General features: G+C 36.1%; 1 protein-coding gene across 1 annotated transcript in view; it reads left to right on the top strand.

Annotated features, from left to right (window-relative positions):
* DTWD2 (DTW domain containing 2) overlaps positions 1-19,162 on the top strand; it is a 67,829-nt gene extending 48,667 nt beyond the window's left edge. Inside the window, exons 5-6 of the mRNA XM_009278140.2 lie at positions 13,393-13,521; positions 17,891-19,162. Of these exons, the coding sequence (XP_009276415.2) occupies positions 13,393-13,521; positions 17,891-18,061 (300 nt within the window). The 3' untranslated portion in view covers positions 18,062-19,162. The remainder of the gene's footprint in view (positions 1-13,392; positions 13,522-17,890) is intronic.
* The last annotated feature ends 383 nt before the right edge of the window (positions 19,163-19,545 follow it).

Below are 19,545 nucleotides of genomic sequence, written 5' to 3'. Positions count from 1 at the left end.
TACCAGTTCATAGTTGATATGCTGTCTTCTAAAAAGGCCCTAGAAATTTGCATTGTCAAGGTTATATGCTCTCTTGACCTCCAGGCAATGAAAGAGAATTTTGGCAATGTATCGGGGCAGGGGGAACTTTTCCTTATTCTCAGCTTCTGAGAATCATGCGCCAAATCTGTATGTTACAATTTGGAAGATAGTGTGATGAAATATTTATGAAACACTTGTGCATTTCCATTTCTTTCCCATTGTTCACTGACCATCTTGTAATATGCCTGGGCAGTTGTCAACACAAGCTGCTGCCTGAGTTTCCAGAGTTTTGATCTTTCACCAAAGTCAGTCACATCACTGTCTGCTTTAAGAGTTCTTTGCCAATTTACCTTGCTGCTCATGTCAAAACTGCATGCTGTACAAAATGAGTAACACTTAATGGATTAACTTCATGGTTTCTGTGCTGCCTCTGGTGGGTGAGCATGGGTTCACAGATGCTTAGGGGAGCCTGAGAGTAAGACTTATTGAGCAGCTTGCTTGAAATGCTCTCATCCTAAGGACTCTTTGGAAGAGCATTCTCATCCTTCTTCTGTAGGAGTCAGTGAAGGGATGCTCAAACTATTGGCAGGACCTCACTGAGCACTGTGTCAGCAGTAAGAAATGACGGCACTGCACTTGGAGTATGGAAAGCAAGGGAAGGGATCTTTGTTCAAACAAGCTGGCTCAAAACACTCTTCCCACTCTTTTTGTTTAAAAGAACAGAAAAAATTAAAAAAGCTGTTCCTTTAGGGATCCACCTGCTTTACAATTCTAGTATTGCCACTGGAATTACTAGGTAGGAGAAGCACATGGGGAAAAATGAGTGATTAAATGCTAGACAGGAAATGATAAAATGCCATCTGGTTTAAGGCAAAGTGTATGGCAGATAGGATAAAATGCAAAAGTGTCAACAGGTGTAGGACTTTGAATTGTAGTTGGCAGTAGGGTCTTCTGCCAGCAGTTCCACTTGCAGCAATGCCGGAATTATCAATACAAAATTGGTAGGATGCATAGTTGAGTAGAAGCTTAAATTAATTCTGTTATTTTTCCAGTAATGATGGGTAAAGTCATGAATGAGTTGATGGACAAACTGTAATGGTTAAAGGTGTGTGAATAGTTATATTGATGTGCTTTTTAACAGAAAGTGGGTTTTGTGGTCTAGTCCTCTGATATGTTTAGATAATAAAACTTTATTTGGGTATTTGTGGTTTTCAAGCCTAGAGGACTAAAGGAGTAGCAGTCTGTTTCTGAAAGCACGTCTAAAAATCAGAAGAATTTCTTTGCTGGGGCAAGCAGCTATTCTAAAATGTAATCTGCCATTTAGATAAATTCCTTCTAGAGGAGGTTAAACTTCCTTCTAATATAGTTAGTGCTCACAGACATGAGTGTAATACAGTTTAAGATATATAGGCAACTGTCTGAACAACTTGTGAGAGGATTACATTTAATGTAAAAATAAAAATATAAAAACATCCATTCATCTGCATACAAAAAACACCCAGAACAAAAGAGCAAGCAAGGTAGCAAGAATCACTGTTGGCATCTGGCTGTATCCTAGTTTATTCCTTTTCTGATGTTTGCTCTTGGAATTATTTTTATAAAATCTCCTATTCAGTGAGCTGAGGAAATGCAGAGAAAAATATGCTCTTTCATCCTCCACAGTTATGGGACTTAGGCAATTGAATATATGAGGACCAAATAATATATAGTGCTAGGTAGTAAATACATTTTATTACAGTCCCCTTTTATCTTTCTGTTTTCCTATGTCTGTTTTCATTTGTCACAATTTCTAATTTGCACGAGAGAGAGAGAGATTAAATACAAATTTTGCCATAGAACCTAAGTAAATGGACAATGCCCAGTTTAATTCTGCAAGGGAAAGAGGTACAATGATGCATCAGGGGTGCAGGTAGGCAGGAGGCAAATCAGAACCCAAGGCAACGAAGGCCAGCCGACAACGGTTGCAGTGGGGAAAACTGTAGTAATGTAGGTCCCAGAAAGTGGTATGCATTCAACCATGCATCCTCATACTAATGGAAGAAAAATACCTTGTTTTCACTGACTTGTTCTATAAATGTTTCTTATCTATATATGTGTGTGATACTGGTGATTTTACTAATAACCATAGGAGAGCTCAGTTATCTGTAGGCTGTAGAGTCTCTGCAGGCTTTGATAGTAAATTTTTGTTTCTGAGTTGGGTTTTTAAATTGAGTAATTTTTGATGTAGCAAGAAAACGTGTTTTCATTAAGTAACTAGCTCGTATCTTCTGCTGTATAATGACTTGAAAGGTAAAGATAATTGTTAAAATCTATTGCATATTCTGAAATGTTTGATGTGTTCAGGTTTTAGCTGCTGTCTCATTACAACTGAAACACTCAAGAAAATATTTTGGACCCTAAAGAACAAAGTGTTTTATGTTAGGACTGGCAGAAATTGCCGTTCGAAAAGACTGAGATCAGAGGGAGAGAACTGGGAATTACCTTGGGTCAAGATGCCATGCACAGTTGAGATATGATGCTGAGCAATCAACAGGTGTCTGTCCTTCTGACATTTAGGTTAATTTGAATGACATTGGTCCACTTTGACATTTTTCTCATCATAAGTACGTATTTATTACCTCTCAATACAGTGACATTTTCTTTGTGTCTGAAAGGTCTCAGATAATTTGCCAGATGTCAGAAGTGTATGCTATTTTCACTCTTGGGCAGAAACTTTGCTTTTAATTTATTTCTTTGCCATTTCTTTCATAATTATTGTTAAACTCTTTGCTGAATATCTGAATATCCTGCTGCTAGAACAATCCAGGAGCAATTGCAGATTTTGTAACATTGTGCCCATGCTGAAGTTCTCGTGGGATACGAACACTTTGTAAAAAGGAAACTAGAAATATTTTTCATTTTGATTGAGCTTGCTTTCAAATAACTAGATTAATTGAATGCTTTTTCCTTCTTTTAGTCTTTCTTTACATGTTCCCTTCTGCCGTTGCCAAAGTTCTTCTCAGGAGCTTCTTCCACTGCCTTTTCCCTTTCCAAGGAAGTGCTTACTACTATTCACATATAATAAGAAGAAAAGAAACCAGGGAAAGCAAAAGTAATTAGTAGATTCCAAATAACAATGTCATTGCATTGATGCTACTTTTTGACACTGAGGTATTTAATTTTCCTTTTCAATTTTCTGATATTTGCAGGTAATTAAAGTTAAATGGCTGTGACAATACACGTAATTAAATTTTCTTCCTTCATTTCATGACCCTGTTCTCTAGATCCGTACTCTACTCACTGACTGAATTTACTTGCAGCACTTTCCTGTTGTATTAATTATTAAAAGAATAGTGCTGCATAAAATATTGATCTGTTGCCTGACATTCATTTTTGAAATATAAGCACAGCGAGAGAGATATTACCAGAAATAATGTCTGGATCTTTCTTTCTCTAAATACAAAAATGCATGGAAATTAACTAAAAATGCATAGTCATTTTATGAAGTGCCAGGCATGCCTGTATGACTCACACTTAATTATAATTATTTTAATATAACATAATGGCAGTATTATATCATTCCTTAGTTATAGGTAAAAACCTGCAGTTTCAGAACCTGAGACCATAACCAGATGGTATTTCAATTATTTGTGCAAAAATATATAGGTCAGTCCTATCTTCTGTTTTGCCTTTGCTGTTAGGACTTTCCTTTCCTTACAATTTCACTGTCTGTTAGCGCTTAATTTTATGTAAGCCATTTGGGTCAGCTTCAGGCTGCCTTCTTTTACAGGAGTTTGAACTATTACTTTTAGATTAGAACTATAGCTTGTCTGCAGTTGGACTTTATTTCAGTTATCTATTTTAACTGTCGACCATACTATTTTACTTTCTTTAAGGATAGTAAGGCCTTCTGGGTTTTTTTGTAGTGCTTCTTGTGTTTGTAAATATTCATACAAGAAACACAGGGGAAATAGTGAAGGTAACCTTGATTTTCTTTTATCCCTGTATGTAAGAAAGGTTGGCGTAATTCTTGTTTCCTTTTTTCTTCTTGCCATTCCCATAGCTTTTTTAGGAATATATCACACAAAAATATCAGAAGATGCTCCTCCTCTTATCTCGAGTAACAGCACTTACTGTTTCTGATCTGTCTCCTGCTTCTCCATCATCCGTTCCCTCAGCCTTCAAAGTGCTTTACAGCATTGGGTGAATAGCATCTTATAGATAGAGACCTTGGAGCTCAGAGAAGGAAGGTGGCTTGCCTAAAGTTGCACTATGATTTAGTGAGCTCAGGTTATTTCCTGATATCAAGTTCAGTGTCTTGTCTTTCAGGGAAGCAGGATATGTGCATACAAACTTTCTTCAATCTCCTTCCAGCGCTGGAGGCTGATAGTTATCTGTCACTGTCAGCAGCCTGGTCTTGACACCTTAGAAAGTGCTGTTTCAGATAACTTCTACTGATTACAATTTTCATTAATGTAAAAGTTCATGTTACTTATCTAGTAAGTTAGATACTTACTTTCTGCAGAGCAGCAATACTGAAGATATATACTTACTGTTTACATCTTATTTATTAAATGTAGGTGTGAATATCCTGCTTTCTTCTTTGAAAAAAGAGGTTCTCAGTTAGGCGTAGATTTATTTTCCGAACTCTTTTTGGTGTGGACACTTATTTCACACTATATGTTTTCCATGCATGGTGTAAGTGATGACAAACATCATGGGAAATGGTTTGAAACATTGTGATCCCGTAATTTTACCCCTTCCGTATTGTATTAACATTAAGGATTCAAAATATGTAGATGGGCATAAGCATCTGAAATAACATTCAAAAACATTGTTTACTTTGGTGATACTTCTAAAGTTTGCAGGTATTTCTCCTACCTTATATGACAATCTAAAGGGGAGACAATTTTATTTGACTTTGCAAGATGTGATGAGGGCTAAACTGTTGAATTCTCTTAGCATCTTTGAGAAGATGCTAAAAATTTGAGTTCTTAGAAAAATTGTAATGAGATTCCTGGTAAAAACACTTGAGAAATGATTGCATAGGCAGAAGAAGGGCCTGTTGTAAATAGTTGTATAAAACAAATGAAGTGCTAAGGAGGCCACTGCAAACTATTCCATGCTTTTGTGTAGATCTTTGATTTCATAGTGCATTAGAGAGAGAAATATATAGCCTAAGGAATTATCAGGTAGTTGTTGGACTTTCTCAAAATAATCTGCCTATATGATACTAAGTATTTTGAATTACCAGGTTCTCCTGCAAGAAAAATTGTGCTTTGGATCCTGAATTTTACCTTAACTTCATACAATATCATGTGTAAAGATGATCTATATAGACATATAGATTAGGTTACAGATATATTTAGAAAATTGAGGTCTCTATTTTGGTTGCTATTTTTTAACTTTAGTAGGTATTTGGCTTGCAATTCTTTCAACTATTTAATAAATGGAAGTTTCATGTTTATTTATCAAATTCTTCAGTCTTTATACAAATTAAATTACAAAGTGGGAAGCTTGCTATGTGAGAAACTTGTCTTCCGCAGATAAATGATGCTATTGGTAATGTTTTTTGTTTACAGTGTTTTTTTCTGCCCTGGTTCATTTACCACAATTTTTTACATGTGGAAAATATAATCTTATCTTGTGCAGTCATAAGACCTTTGTGTTTATTCTGATTTACTTTTTAAAGGCAGTATTTCCTTTTTATGTTCATCATTTCCTCGCGCAGCTCTAGGGAAAGAATCTCTGTTGAACAGATTTGGCTGAAGCACTGTAGGAGCACTCCAAAAATGTAAAGTTTGGCAGGGATGGGGTGGAGGAAATAGATATACTTGTGTGGTTTTTTTGCCAAATTTCTTTTTCTTTTGTTTTGTTTTTCCCCAAAAATTTTCTGTAGGAATGTGATGTAAGAATCGTAGTTTGTGAAGGACACATTCCTTTTACAATTTAATTTCTCTTCCTGTCAATCAACTATGTCTAAAAATGAAAGCAAGGAACACAGTAGAGAAATACTCTGTACAATCTGAGTTATCCTCATTAAAAAGATATTTTAAAAGAAAGGTCAGAATATTGTGAAACACTAAAAAATATTTTTTTCCCAGAATGTATTTGTGGCATTCTCAAATATTTTTCTATATCTCAAATTACAGGATATTTATTTTCTTTCAAACTTGTTTATACAGTAACAGGAAAGAGACATAATGAAATACAGAGGTGATGTTTTTAAAAGAGGTGTCATTTGACATAGTCATGTAACAAAGAGAAATCATGTAGGATTATATTCAGTTGATGAACATTAAGTCATTCAGTGAGTAGCTCTACTGATTTCTTCTGGACCATTTATCTTTAGCATGTAACACCCCACAGCAATAAAATCCGGTTCTTAAATTGTTCTGGTTCCAGAAGCAAAGAAAGGGCATTCTTGGAAGTGTATAGAAGTTTAATGTATTTTCATACATTAATGACATTTTTTATGAAAGAAATTCTGGGCACTGCTTTTACACAGGTGTGTTTCGTAAGGGTGTAAGAAGGCTTCTGGTTTTGACCTGCGAAAGAGCTAATCTGAATTGCAACTCTGAATTCAGGTTCTTCTGCACAGGCTGGAAGGAGTCTAAGTAGATAGAACCTATACACAGCCACTGTTCAGCAGAAGCAATTATGCTTCTCTTGCAAAGACGGAATATTACATATTTACCACAGTTCCCATCACATCAGCAGTGAGATATCCTGAGGCTGGTTGTGGTGATAAGACCCTAGAGTCTAACCTGATGCCATAAAATGCCTGAGAGGAAGCGTTTGTGGGATACCCAAAGAGAAAGGTTTTGGGGTTCATTAGAAATTGTCCAAGACAATGTTCAAAATATCCTGGCATTTTGTAGAAATTGAACAAATTTCTTCAAGTTTACCTGAAAGTCACAGTATGGTCTATGACTTGTTTCACCATTTTACATGGAACATACACAGGAATGTCATGGATATGCCTAAATACTCAATCAAAAGACATGCAAAGTGGACAAAGGTTTTTGTGACATCTATGTACTCTTTCAGGCTATCCATTTGTGACAGTTGCATGGCAGTTATTCCCTCTAGTATTTAGAAACAGAGTGCTCTTAAGATGTCACTTTAAATTAAAGCCAAGAATTTGAACAAAATAACTTATTTATATTCCTGATTTAAATTTCAGTAGCATGCTGAGATTAAATTTACTCAGGCTATCTTCTCTGTCATAAAGGTAATTTTATTTAACTGCATGAAATTTCTATAATATATAGAACATTATTTTGGCTGTTGTGGTTTAACCTTAGCTGGCAACTGAGCACCACACAGCTGCTCGCTCACTCCCCCACCCCACCCAGTGGGGTGGAGGAGAGAATCAAAGAGTAGAAGTGAGAAAACTCATGGGTTGAGATAAAAACAGTTTAATAATTGACTAATAATAATAATGATGATAATAATAGAATATACAAAGCAAGTGAAGCACAATGCAATTGCTCACCACCCACCAACCGATGCCCAGCCAGTCCCCGAGCAGTGGCCCCCCCGGCCAGCTTTCCCCCAGTTTATGTACTGAGCATGACGTCACATGGTATGGAATGTCCCTTTGGCCAGTTTGGGTCAGCTGTCCTGGCTGTGCCCCCTCCCAGCTTCTTGTGCACCTCCAGCCTTCTCAGTCGGTCGAGCATGGGAAGCTGGAAAGTCCTTGACTAGTGTAAGCACTACTCAGCAACAACTACAACATCGGTGTGTTATCAACATTGTTCTCACCCTAAATCCAAACCACAGCACTGTACCAGCTACTAGGAAGGAAACTCACTCTTTCCCAGCCAAAACCAAGACATTGGCTTATAGGTAAAAGGTGCTTGTGCCAGCTGGATGCTGAGTGAAAGATCTTTCCCATGCCTGACTCCCTTTTCTGTCTCAGGTTGCTTATGTAGTAGCACACAGAGAATGCTTTCCTCTTCAGCACCTTAAAAGTAATTTTTTCTTAGTTTCTAGAATAGTGGGCGAGATGACAGGATGTGGTTGTACTCTTTGTGGGTTTTTTGTGCCTTCTGAGTTTCTTTAAAAAAATGGCTTATGGTATTTTTTCTGGAAGATTAGTAGTAGTACATATGAACAATAACTACTGCCTATGTTAAGCAGGATGATGGATGGTACTTGCTTACTTCATTCTCTGAGTTGAGCAAATTACTTCCTAACCAGAAATTCATATTTTATAAGGACACTATCAACATAAGTAAAAGAGGAGGGGATCTTAAAATAAGTACTAGGTTTTTCATAGAAGCCACAGAAGGATATGTTGTTCCACTGCCTGTTTCGAGGTGCCTGTAGTCTAATTGCAGAAAACAGGACAGGCAAAATCAAGAATTGTTGAGTGGGCCTTGTGAGACAGATGTGCTAACTTTATAGCCTTTCTGTGTCCTTGGGGATGCACTATTTTCCAAATATAATTTTGCATAATGCTGGATTCTGTTTGGAGAGTAACGGTAGTAAAAGTAATGATGAAGAAATTGGCACAGAAAAGGTAAAAAGATAAGGATATTGACATTAAGGAGAGGACTGCGGATAGCACTTAAAGCTTTCTGCAAGAGCTCCAGCACTAATATTTAAAATAAGAGCAGAAATCAGTTGCCTGTCTTTACTGACTTAAATTTTTAAAATTTCAAACAGCAGGCATCAAGGCATCAAGCCCATCAAGGCAATACGTTTGCTTCCATCAGTTCTGAACAGGATCAGCTGGGTTGTCACTTGCCTGGGGCATCTCCAAAGAGGGCCATGGAAGAAGAACTCAGCTCTGAGAAATAGTGAAGAGTCACTATTTTTACTGTGGTTCAAATCCTTTGTAAATGCTCAAAGGCTATAGCATTTGCTAAGAGGGTGGTGCGTTGGCAGAGAAGCCAGTGTGTATTAAGTTAATGTAACAGTTTGTGAGAACTGCTGACATTTAGGCTTTTGGAAACGCTGGGTCTTGAGTTACACATACAAATGAAAGTTGATTGTATGTGTTGCTTCATGCTTCTGATGGCTTGGAAACTAAGCCCCCAAACTCCCTTGCACTTATAAAGAGAATAGTTATGCTAATTTCAGTGTCTTGGCTAAATTCCAGTGAGTAATTGCATTCAGCTTATCTAAATTCCTCTCTCTAGTTTGAATTGGTTGAGATAGTTTCCATCTTCTGTCTTACGCTATTGTTTATTTTGGTGAGTGGTGTTAAATAGGCTGCTGTTTTTCCAACTTGACATTGCTGTATTTTGTTAGTAACTGAAATTATTCCAAAGTGTGCATATGATTTGCAAATTACTTTGACAGCTAAAAAAAAAAAGTAAATTGTTGTATCATGGTATCTTTATCATTTTATGGAGAAGTGGTTATAAAATATCATGATTGTTGTTTTGAAATGTACTTAAATAGAGTATTCATGTATACTCAGTCTGAGTTTCTGAAGTGTAATGTAAGGGGTAGACGATGTGATTTTGTTTACATTAACTGTGGAGGAGCATTTCTGTAACTTTGAATTAAGCTTGTTCAGCTGGATTTGAGATACGCAGGTGACAGACAAAGAATTAATCCATCTAGGTAGTGCAGAAGCTTTCATGAGACTGTTGCAATACCCTACCTGAAGCTATTAACTCCACAAAAGGCAAGGCAAGTTTTAGACCTGTTGGCTGAAAATGAGAGAAGTTGTCCTCTTACCCAATCACATTTGAGAACAATAAATATTTCATATACCTAAGCAATTTTTTCTCTAGAAGATATTCTTCCCATGTCTGAAATATGTATTAACTATATTAATTCGTTTTGGTTTCTATATTGTTTTGGCTTTGTCTTACCATTCAGTTTATGCTCTAAGTTGATAGAGCTCCTCTTTGTGTGTTTTATTCATTCAGTAAGTGTACCTAGTTTCTGATAGACAATCAGTCATTTGGTGAGCCTATCCAATTTGTGATAAAGGCTACCCTGCCTGTATTTCAGGTGACGAAGGATCTCTTACTGAGACACACTGTGCCTCTCTGAAGTAAAGAGTAGGGTAAAATGCATGTTTGTTGAAAGAAGCCTAAGAGACAAACTGTAGCAGGGAGTTGTCCTGGTCAGGTATTCTTCCTCTGATCTCCACCACTGTGCTGTCTGTCTGTGGTATTTTCATCTCATCCCAGTGAATATGTCATTTTTCAGAAAAGTGGATGGGGACCACTTGTTTCCATCCTCTCTCACTCTTTCCAGGAATGAAGAAATTTGCTGACTGCTGCTGTTCTGTTAGAAATCGGAAGTTGTCCTTTCGTACAAAGTCAGCTGTTTGAGAGCTGCACTTACAGACTTTTTGGCTACAACGTGTAAGGTGGAGTGCAGGCAGCTTTTCTTTCATAGAAGTTTCTTGCAATCATGAATAATTTTCCTTTCTCTGGATTGATGATGATCTTAAAAGTTTTTCAGCATAAGCCCCAAGAAATGAAGTATAAAAAACAGCAGACAGAACTATTCCCAGCTCCTACAAAAAAAACCCTTAAGGCACTGTTGTCTTTGTCCGAGGAGGGGGAAGCCAGTGTGCCTGCAAGTAGTCCATGAGGTGGTTTCTCTCAACCACTGTAGAGAGGCTCTATGAAGAATGTGGCTGTCAGATGTTGAGTAAAAGTGTGGATGTGTTTCTGCCCTGCTGCTCAGGAGACATGCTGGAGAAACAATGGACTCCTGGTTTTTAGTACCTATTTAGGAATTTCTAAGTAGGGACTAAAAGCTCCCTCCAGCATAGATCTCTGTATACCTGAAATAACTAGCCTTCCTACTCTGTCATGATGGAGATCCATACATGGTCCCAGTAAAGGGAGCATAAACCCAAAGCAAACCTTGAGGAACCACAAATGAAAATATTAATTTCATTTTAATTTTCTTTTGCATTTCATTGCATACACTGATGTCCAAATTCTACATTTTCTATCCTAAATCAATTTATTCTCTTTTTGATTTTTCAATACCAAATTGAAGAAGGTAGTTGATAAAAGCTAGTATGTATCCATTCTCTTCATTCTTGAATCTGCCCTGGATCTGTTCCCCAGCATGTGGACTGAATCTGCTGTTGACTATCCAAGTAACTGTTAACATCTTTCATACAGTAGATTAAAATTCTACTGTATGACTATAAATTAAAGATTGTATGATAGACTTCTAGTATAGTGTAATAGCAAGAATAATCTGCTAATGAGGTGCTAGGTATAAATTCTTTTCTTTCAAGTCAGAGTACAGAGCTAGAGACTAAAGACCCTGAGTTTGCAAACGTGAAATAGTCAACTACTTCAACTATCTTATCTTTAAATGTAAAATATCAGGTTTGACTTTATAGTAAGTAATAGGCATTCATTGAGTAATTTGTCATATATTGTGCCAATTCATTTGCAGAAATATGCTGAATAGCTGCAGAAAATGAAAATGAGTTTTAAGTGGAGATGACCATTGTATTTGCAGGAAATAACTCTGTTATATATCATATATATAATCACCTGTAACCATTACTTTCGAATATCTAAGAATAGTAAGTATGTTCAGGAAAGATACGTTTACATGTGCTTTGAGACCACTGTGCATTTTCAGTTTAATTAACAGTTGGTAATTGTATAACCTGATTAAAACTACAATGCATTCCAGGTAGTTATGGTAAGCAGCCTTAAAATAGCAAAAGCATCGATCTTCACTCAAGGGGGCAAAATGGATTTTGGAAGATGTGATTTTAAAATTATTTAATTAAAATGACACCTCCAGTATTACAGTTGTGAAAAGAATACAAATGTATTTTTATATAATGCAAAAATCATAATGTTAGTATGCTGTATTCTTTACATAACTAACATGCATTCATCTTCTCAATTTCTCAACCCAAGTGTGTGTTCTTTGGCTGTTGAAAGTTATCTCTCCAAACTATCTAAACAATCCTTGCTGCAAACTTTTAAAATATTCTGAAATGTGCATGTTTTGGTCCTTCAAGCCTACCCAATAACAAGACTAGCATTTAAAAAAGAAAAGTTTCCTTTGATAAACAAGTTAGGAACTTCTGTCACAAAGGTACATTTTTCTGTCTTTTCCTATATTTGAGTACTGAACTTTTATAGCTAACTTATTTGTCCTTTCCAGAATGGCTTTCCTCTTCCCTTGTTGCCTTCTTTTTATTTATTTATTTTTAATTCCCATTACATTGGAATCAGATAAAGCACTGGAATTTGATCTTACTCATTCACATTTCTTCAGCAGCTCGGAGTTTCCCTTTTATAAATGAGATATCTTGAACTTTTAAGAATGGGTGATTGCATGTAAAAGAGATGAATGAAAATGAAGCATTACAAATAAAAGCAAAAATGGGAAAAGGGAAGAGGGAAAATACTGAATGAAGTGAAGAATGCTGAAAAACCTCTGGCAAGCAGAATGGGAGCAATATTATTATGGCCATGGGGAACAGTCACTCATTTTTTTGAGAAGAAGGAAAAATAAAAGACAATTGCTGGGATGAGATTAAAAAAAAAGAAAATTGACTTGCTCTTTTATAATAATTCCTTAGGGTTTGTACTGTCCTCCTACAATTTTTTGGAAAAGGAACTGATAATTTTTGGTTAAGAATAGTGACAATGTTGCTAAAACATTAACTTGTTTGGCAAATTATATTTTAAACATATGTGGAGATAGAAATTTTAGGAATAAAAGAATAATATCTGAATTTTCACAGAGTCTAATAATGTAAATTCTATGATGTTTCAACTGCTGTTTATAAACTCAGTAAAAGCTTTTGGAGCTGATAAAACAGGCAGTGTAGTAGTTGAATTAAATTTCTTTTTCTTAAAAACCTTTAACTTGTGAGATAGTGTAGAGTGTTTATCACTTGAGGCAGAGTCAATAAATAATTTTCAAACATGATTTAGGTAAGCAAATAGTTCTAATCAGTAACCTAGTACATTATATGAATAAATGTAATTTCTAAAAGTCTTTCATTCAGAACTTGACAAATAATATTTAACCAAGGTAAATAGTGTCAGTGACTATACAGTCATTGGTGTGTGTGTTGGAGTGTGCAATAAACCAAGCATAAGTGAATAATTTTAGTTTTGTTATAGGATATCTATGGTAACTGAAATTGGTTGCTAACATTTCACTCAGTTTCTCTAACAAACAATAGTATTTTCTTTACATGTTTGTACAGTAACAAATATGCAGTTCTTGTCTCTGATGGCAACTCAGGGGTATTATAATGTTATACTTAACAGTAGCATAAGGTCATTGGCTATGAAACAGCAAAAAGGAAAGAAGGCAACTGACCACAGAGGGGAAGGGGCTGTATTTTGCTTAGTGTAGGGAAGAAGTGTCGTTTGCTATACTGATCTGTTTATTTTAGTAGAATTTGCTATTTTTCAGGTGCAGTTAAAAACCAACATTTCAAGTCAATATGTAATTCGTACACAGCCAACAAACACCTGTCTGTCTACGCTTGAATGTGCAGCTGTTGCTCTTACTATCATGGAAAAAAATAAGAGTATACAAGAGGTAGGTAATTTTAAACACCCAATTTTTTCTTTTATGACTAGTAGAGGGAAGGGACAGCAAAGGTACTTAGCTATTAATGTCACATTTGACAGTCAAAATCTTAATGAAATTGCAATGGCTTTGTTGCATAGCAAACTAAAACAAGAATGTACCAATAGAAACTATTTTTCTTAGCTATTTATTAACTCTAGTATGTTCAGATTACTGTGACTCTTTCTTGTCATGTTCCAGAAGTCTCTATAGTTTTCCTGTTCTTTATTCAACATTGTTGTCAGGTTACTGAGGGAACTTATTAGATACAAAGGTCTTGAATGATTGTTTTGCTATTCCTCTTTTCAGTATGTTAAATTCTAGTATGGTATTTTTTGTTCTATCCCATAATGGAATTAGATTGGCTCTTTTGCCACAGAGTTGTCTGAAGATAAACCTGGGCAAGATTCAGGGCTAAAAATCTTGCTTTGACGATGTTTAAAGTACCAGTTAAGGTCAGATCATGTCCTGTAACAGGTTGTATTTGGTGCTGCAATGTCCATCAAGGCTGAATGCTGTCTACTTATCTTACAGACCAGTTTTACCCTGGTAGCCCATTTTGTGTATGGAGTAATAGACTGGTTATTGAAAACAACTGATACCTTCCCAACCCATCTCCTCAATTCCTCTTTTTCCCTTAGGGATTTTTTTTTTCCTTCTTCAGTTGTCTAATGCTTTCCCAGACACTTCCACTTTTACGAGTTTTCACTGTGCAGTCTTCAGGTTCATTTGTCTCAGGATTTGAGTTCCCTTTTTCCTGTACTTGTTACTCAATCTCCCTTTTCTTCTTCCCTCTTTTTTTAATTTGTCTTTTCTGTTCACTGTTTCTCTCTTGTACCTTTTATGCATTTTTAACTCAGAAGTCCAGTTCCTTTTTTCCTTCTACCTCATTCTTCTTTCCCATCACATTCTCTCATCCTGTACTACTTTCTTGCACACTTCTTCCTGTAATTCTAAATACAATGAGAAGAGTGACTCAGATTCTCTTCACCTGTACATTACTTTTTAAAAAAAGTTGGTTTATAAGGCACCAAATATATGCTGTGCTTGCCACAATACAGAATAAAAATCTGTAGAGATGATAGTTGGGGATTTAGCCCAAAACAAATAGAAGTACTACTATGTATATTGCAGGTCAAATAGTGCAGAGATGCACTGTTGTAGTTATCTCTTCCTGTGATGTTTTTCTAAGTTCCCTTGACATTTCTTATGGCAAAACTTCAAAACATAGACTGTGTACCAGGCACGTGTAATATACTAAATTGTACAAATGTAACATGCTACGTTGATTTTCTTTTTTTAAACAGTTTTCTTTTGGGTATTTCTTAACTAGAGTGTGTTGAAAACTACTTTGTTTTATGTACTATGTTAATTAACTGTAATTAACAGTTAACAACTGTTCAGTTGCTGTAATGTATGGGATTTACATGTTGCACTCTCACGTTACCGAAGTTATACTCAGTCTAAAGTTTGATTAGTATTTTGTAGCAAAGGAAGGTATTAGTAAACTTGGCAGGGATTATAGCCTATAATCACTCTGATGTCTAATTTTCATGAAGCCAGAAAAGCATGATGATTATTTAGTTGATTAGTCATTCATTGGTACTGAATAACATGGCAAGCAGTGTTTGGAATGAAATTTTTGTGCTGGGTCTCGAAGGCTTTGTGCCATTGACTTTCTTGTGCTTTTTCCTAATAGCAGATAAAACCTGAAGCCACTTAAAGTCAGGAGAGTTTATTAATTTTAAATCGTACATCTTATAATAGATGTTAGGAGGCAGTGTATATGTATGCACACCTTAAAATGTTTATTTACTGCAGTTGAGAACAAAATTGTCACAGCAACATTCAGATATTTTCACCAGTCTCTTCATATTCTAATAGTGGAGAATGGTCTTACTTCAGGTACTGTCAGTTGAGGCTCTTGGGAATTTGTAAAATACCTTTGGATACAACTTGTTAAAAAGGAAAAGTATTTCCAAGGTGTGAGAAACTTAAGAAAATTTGGAGATTAGTATCAGTAAAGTTTCTATCTCTCTTACGTAGGATATGAAAGTATTTAACTACATTTAAGTTTATGGTTAACTTCTTCAGTTAAGACCTGAATTTAAAATTACTGGGCTGTAAAATGTCATTGAGAATAACTGGTGCTAGACTCTAAAAAGTTTCACTTAGTTAGCAGTCAGGTAGGATTAATTTCCTTTTTAGCATGTATTGTTCTCAGAATATTTACTGGAGTCAAATGACCATTATCTTGTTTAATAGATCCGTATTTTTAAATGATCCTCTGAAGTCACAGCATAGCAAGGTGATCTTTGACTCTCAAAAACCTAAAAGCTGATCCAGTTGGAGACAGGCAATTGAGTATATTACTGCATGGAAAGTAGTAAGTTGTTTTCTGCAAAAACTAGACAGCAGAGATGATCTGAATACCCCCTCACAGCTAGCTCGAAGTTATAATGCTTTTGTAAGCCTGTCCCACTGACCTCCTGCACTCCTGCAGCCATGGAATCCAACCCGCTGGGCTATGTCTTCCTACCAGCCAGCTCACAACTCTTGCATGTCACTGGAGGAATTTGGGACTTAACAGTTCTTGAATTTAAGTTTATCCCAGGTCAAAGAATACTAATTGGACATTAGCCTTTTTGTTGCAAGTTGTGATCCTACTAGTCTGTGATGGAAGAGGTTATTAAGATAACGTCCTTTTAATCTTTTGTTGCTGACACTAGTAATATCAATTTAATAAGCCTTTTGAAAAAGACCTATGAGTGGTTTTGCAACATAGACCCAGGTCTGCAATCTGATTGTGTGCCCAGAATGTAGTCCAGAAGGGTATGTGAAAGAGATTTAAAGCTCATCCATGTATTCGTTACATTCTAGTGTCCACCCTGGGATGCTCATATCCCTCTCCATCAAGTACTGAGTATCTTGGTACCTGACTAAAAAAAGTTCCCAGGTCAAAAATTGCTTCTGAAATTGGCATAGTGTCGAGTATGCCACCCCCATGTCTGCCTCTGTGATGCTAGAGAGTCACCTCAACATTAATCGATTGCATTTAGAACCAGATGGGAGCAAAGTGTGTGGCCACACAAGAATTTCTGGCTCAGAAATTGGAACTCTGCGTAAAGAAACTTTTCTAGAAACTTGTGTATCTTTTATGACAGTGTGTCTATCATATGCTTTTATGTTAAAAGAAGGTAATTATTGTAGAAGTTAAACCCATGAAAATTAGAAATACTGAAATTAAAGTGGGTTTTGTATATTTACTTTTTCCTTTGGTGTGCTAGGACAACGTTGGCATATTTTTCCTTCATTAGGACTTCTGTCTTATTCATGTCCAGGGTGAATGTTTTGTTAGTGTCTACAATTCCCAGTCCTGTATTCTGTTTTATTCCTACCACTCAGAATTGGCCCAGCCTACTTTTCAAAGACAAAATTATCATTTTCTCAAAGGTGCTTCTATAAACGTTGCAATAGCCAAGAGCTTCATAAACATTCATGCACTTTTTAATACCCTCTCTGAATGAAACGGGTGCTATTCCCAGCATATGAGATGGCAAATGGAAATCGAGAGCTGTGGAAGTTAAAAATGGGCACTTAGTTTGATGCTCAATATAAGTCACTTGATTTTTCTGTGTGCTCAGAAGAGTCACATTTTACTTGGTAGAAACTCAGCTCCTGCTGACTGCAGTTACATTTGTGATTGCTTTACACATCTGCACATGAGGCCCCGTGATACTGAGTCAGGCAACCAGAAAATGAAGAACCTACAATTAGGAACCACTTGAGATAAATTTGGCTTGTGTGGCTTCATTAGTCCTAATGTTGCTGGGCAGAAGCAGGGATACAGTCCAGTCTCCAGGATAGCAGTCCAGCTGCCTTGATCATGAGTCCCTCCTCTCTTTCTAAAATCTTGCCTCAAGGTGTTTACATGCAAGCACAAAGAGCTTAGTTGTTGTTACTTACTTTATTACAGCTTGTTGGCTGAGCCGCAGTAATTGATTGTAGTCCATTGCTAATGTCAAGTTAAAGCCATAACTTACAGTAATGTAGCTGGGACTGAAGTTAGGATTGAGTGGGTCCAAGGAAGCAGTAAGGGAAGACAGCAGGTAGGTGGATATATGTCTGCTATGTGGCTTCTTTTTAGTATGTCTGTTACTCAGCTGTGCTCTCTGTGTCTCCAAAGGTTATATTTTATCAGCATTTATCATCCAAATTACATTTTATCAGCATTGTTAAGTAGTCCTTGAATACAAAACCTGGAATAATGGATGTCTCTAAAATAGCTTACTAAAAGGTTGGGTTTTTTGTTTCCCCCCACCCCTTCGTCTTTCTGCAGACTATACTCCGTCCACTTCAAGCTTTATGCTCTTTCCAGCTTCAGCATGGTGCCCAGATCCATCACAGCAAGGAGCATCTTCTCAGAAATGGCTTATATGACAAGCCAATGCCAAAGAATAAGCGCAAACTCAGAAGAATGGAGCTTTTGGTGAATAATGTTAAAATATAAGAAAACTGTACTGGCAGTACAGTGGGATTTATTTGCAGCTAGCAAATCAATATAAATCTGGATTTGATCCAAACAGTTGACTGTACTGTAATAAAACAACTTTTAGGACCTTCATAGGCAAGAGTTTATCTACCAGTGTGACAAACAGTAATGGACAAGTTTTTTCATTTTTGCAGTAGGCCAGGTGCCTTTGTTCAGATGATAGAAGATCATTCTCATTTCCTATAGAAAAGAAGAAGAAAACTGAGCATAATTTAGACTTCTGTTATCTCTTGGGTGACAAGTATGATCCTCAATATGACTGGATAAATTTACTTTGGAGAAGCTTTTATCAGTACAAAAAGACAAGGAATATGAATGTAATGTAACGGTAAGGCTGCAGCATTTAGAAGTATATTGAATTTCTGCTGAGCATTTTAACTTCAGTATCTAATTACAGTAGGTTTTCAAACTGTAATTCCTTATGTTACTTAGTTCAGATGAACATAAGGCATGCTATTTGTATAGTTCTTTTTAACTTTGAGATTTTTATTTCTTACATTAGTAGAATTCCTTTTCATAAATTTATATACATTTTACAATGCAGTCGGGTTTAGTTTCTCTCTCAAATTTAATTTTTAAATTAAGCCCGCATATGTTTTTACCAGAATCAGAATACTTCTGACTTAAAAAAAAAAAAAAGAATGTAGAGAAATGCGTTTTGGAATTATAACTCAGGTGCTTCACTTTTACTTGAGCAAAAACTACTCCTCCGCAGAAGGGGACATTTTATGGATACGGATACGTCATACCCATACCCTGACATACAATGCTTATGATATTAAAGGAATTAAACAAGCCCAGTGTAAACAGCCCTGTAAGAAGTATGATGCAATGACAAATGATTATGTCTGGATACAACCTACTAAAATGATTGCCGATCCATTAGATTTACATGTGTTCTTTAATTAGTTCTTCTCTTCTAACAGTGATATAACTGTACCTCTTTCTAATGGGAATCACTAGAAGCGAAAGAATTGGGTATTTTTACAAGCTTTGTGAAGTAATATTTTATGATCTGGAGAGAAAAAAAAGTGAAATAAAGGTTTTGATGTTCCTTTCTTCATGTTTATAAATGCCTCCTTCATAAAACAGATTAAAATGCTTAATGTTTGTCTTTATTATCAGTTCCACTCTAGGTAACAACATGGAGCTAATTGGGTACTAATTAGTCTTAGAAAAAGATATTTTGTCTTTAATTTATGAGCTGCAAGGCAAGAAACTACAGAAGTGGGGGGTGTAAACACAGCTAACCAATATATTAACTGAAAGCATTTCTGCAATTAACAAAGGAGGTCAAAATTAGGTCAGAGATTAGCTAAGAAGTTTTAGTTAGCCCTGAGCTAATAGTGACCTTTTGTTTAGGCATGGATTAACAATTTAATTTGTCTGGCTATGTTAGCAAAGTTTATATAACCTTTTTCTCTTCTCCTGGTCTAGATAAA

This window comes from Aptenodytes forsteri, unplaced genomic scaffold (assembly GCF_000699145.1).
Source record: "Aptenodytes forsteri isolate BGI_AS27 unplaced genomic scaffold, ASM69914v1 Scaffold98, whole genome shotgun sequence".
NCBI classification, from domain to species: Eukaryota; Metazoa; Chordata; class Aves; order Sphenisciformes; family Spheniscidae; genus Aptenodytes; species Aptenodytes forsteri.
This window is presented reverse-complemented; position numbering and strand designations above follow the sequence as displayed.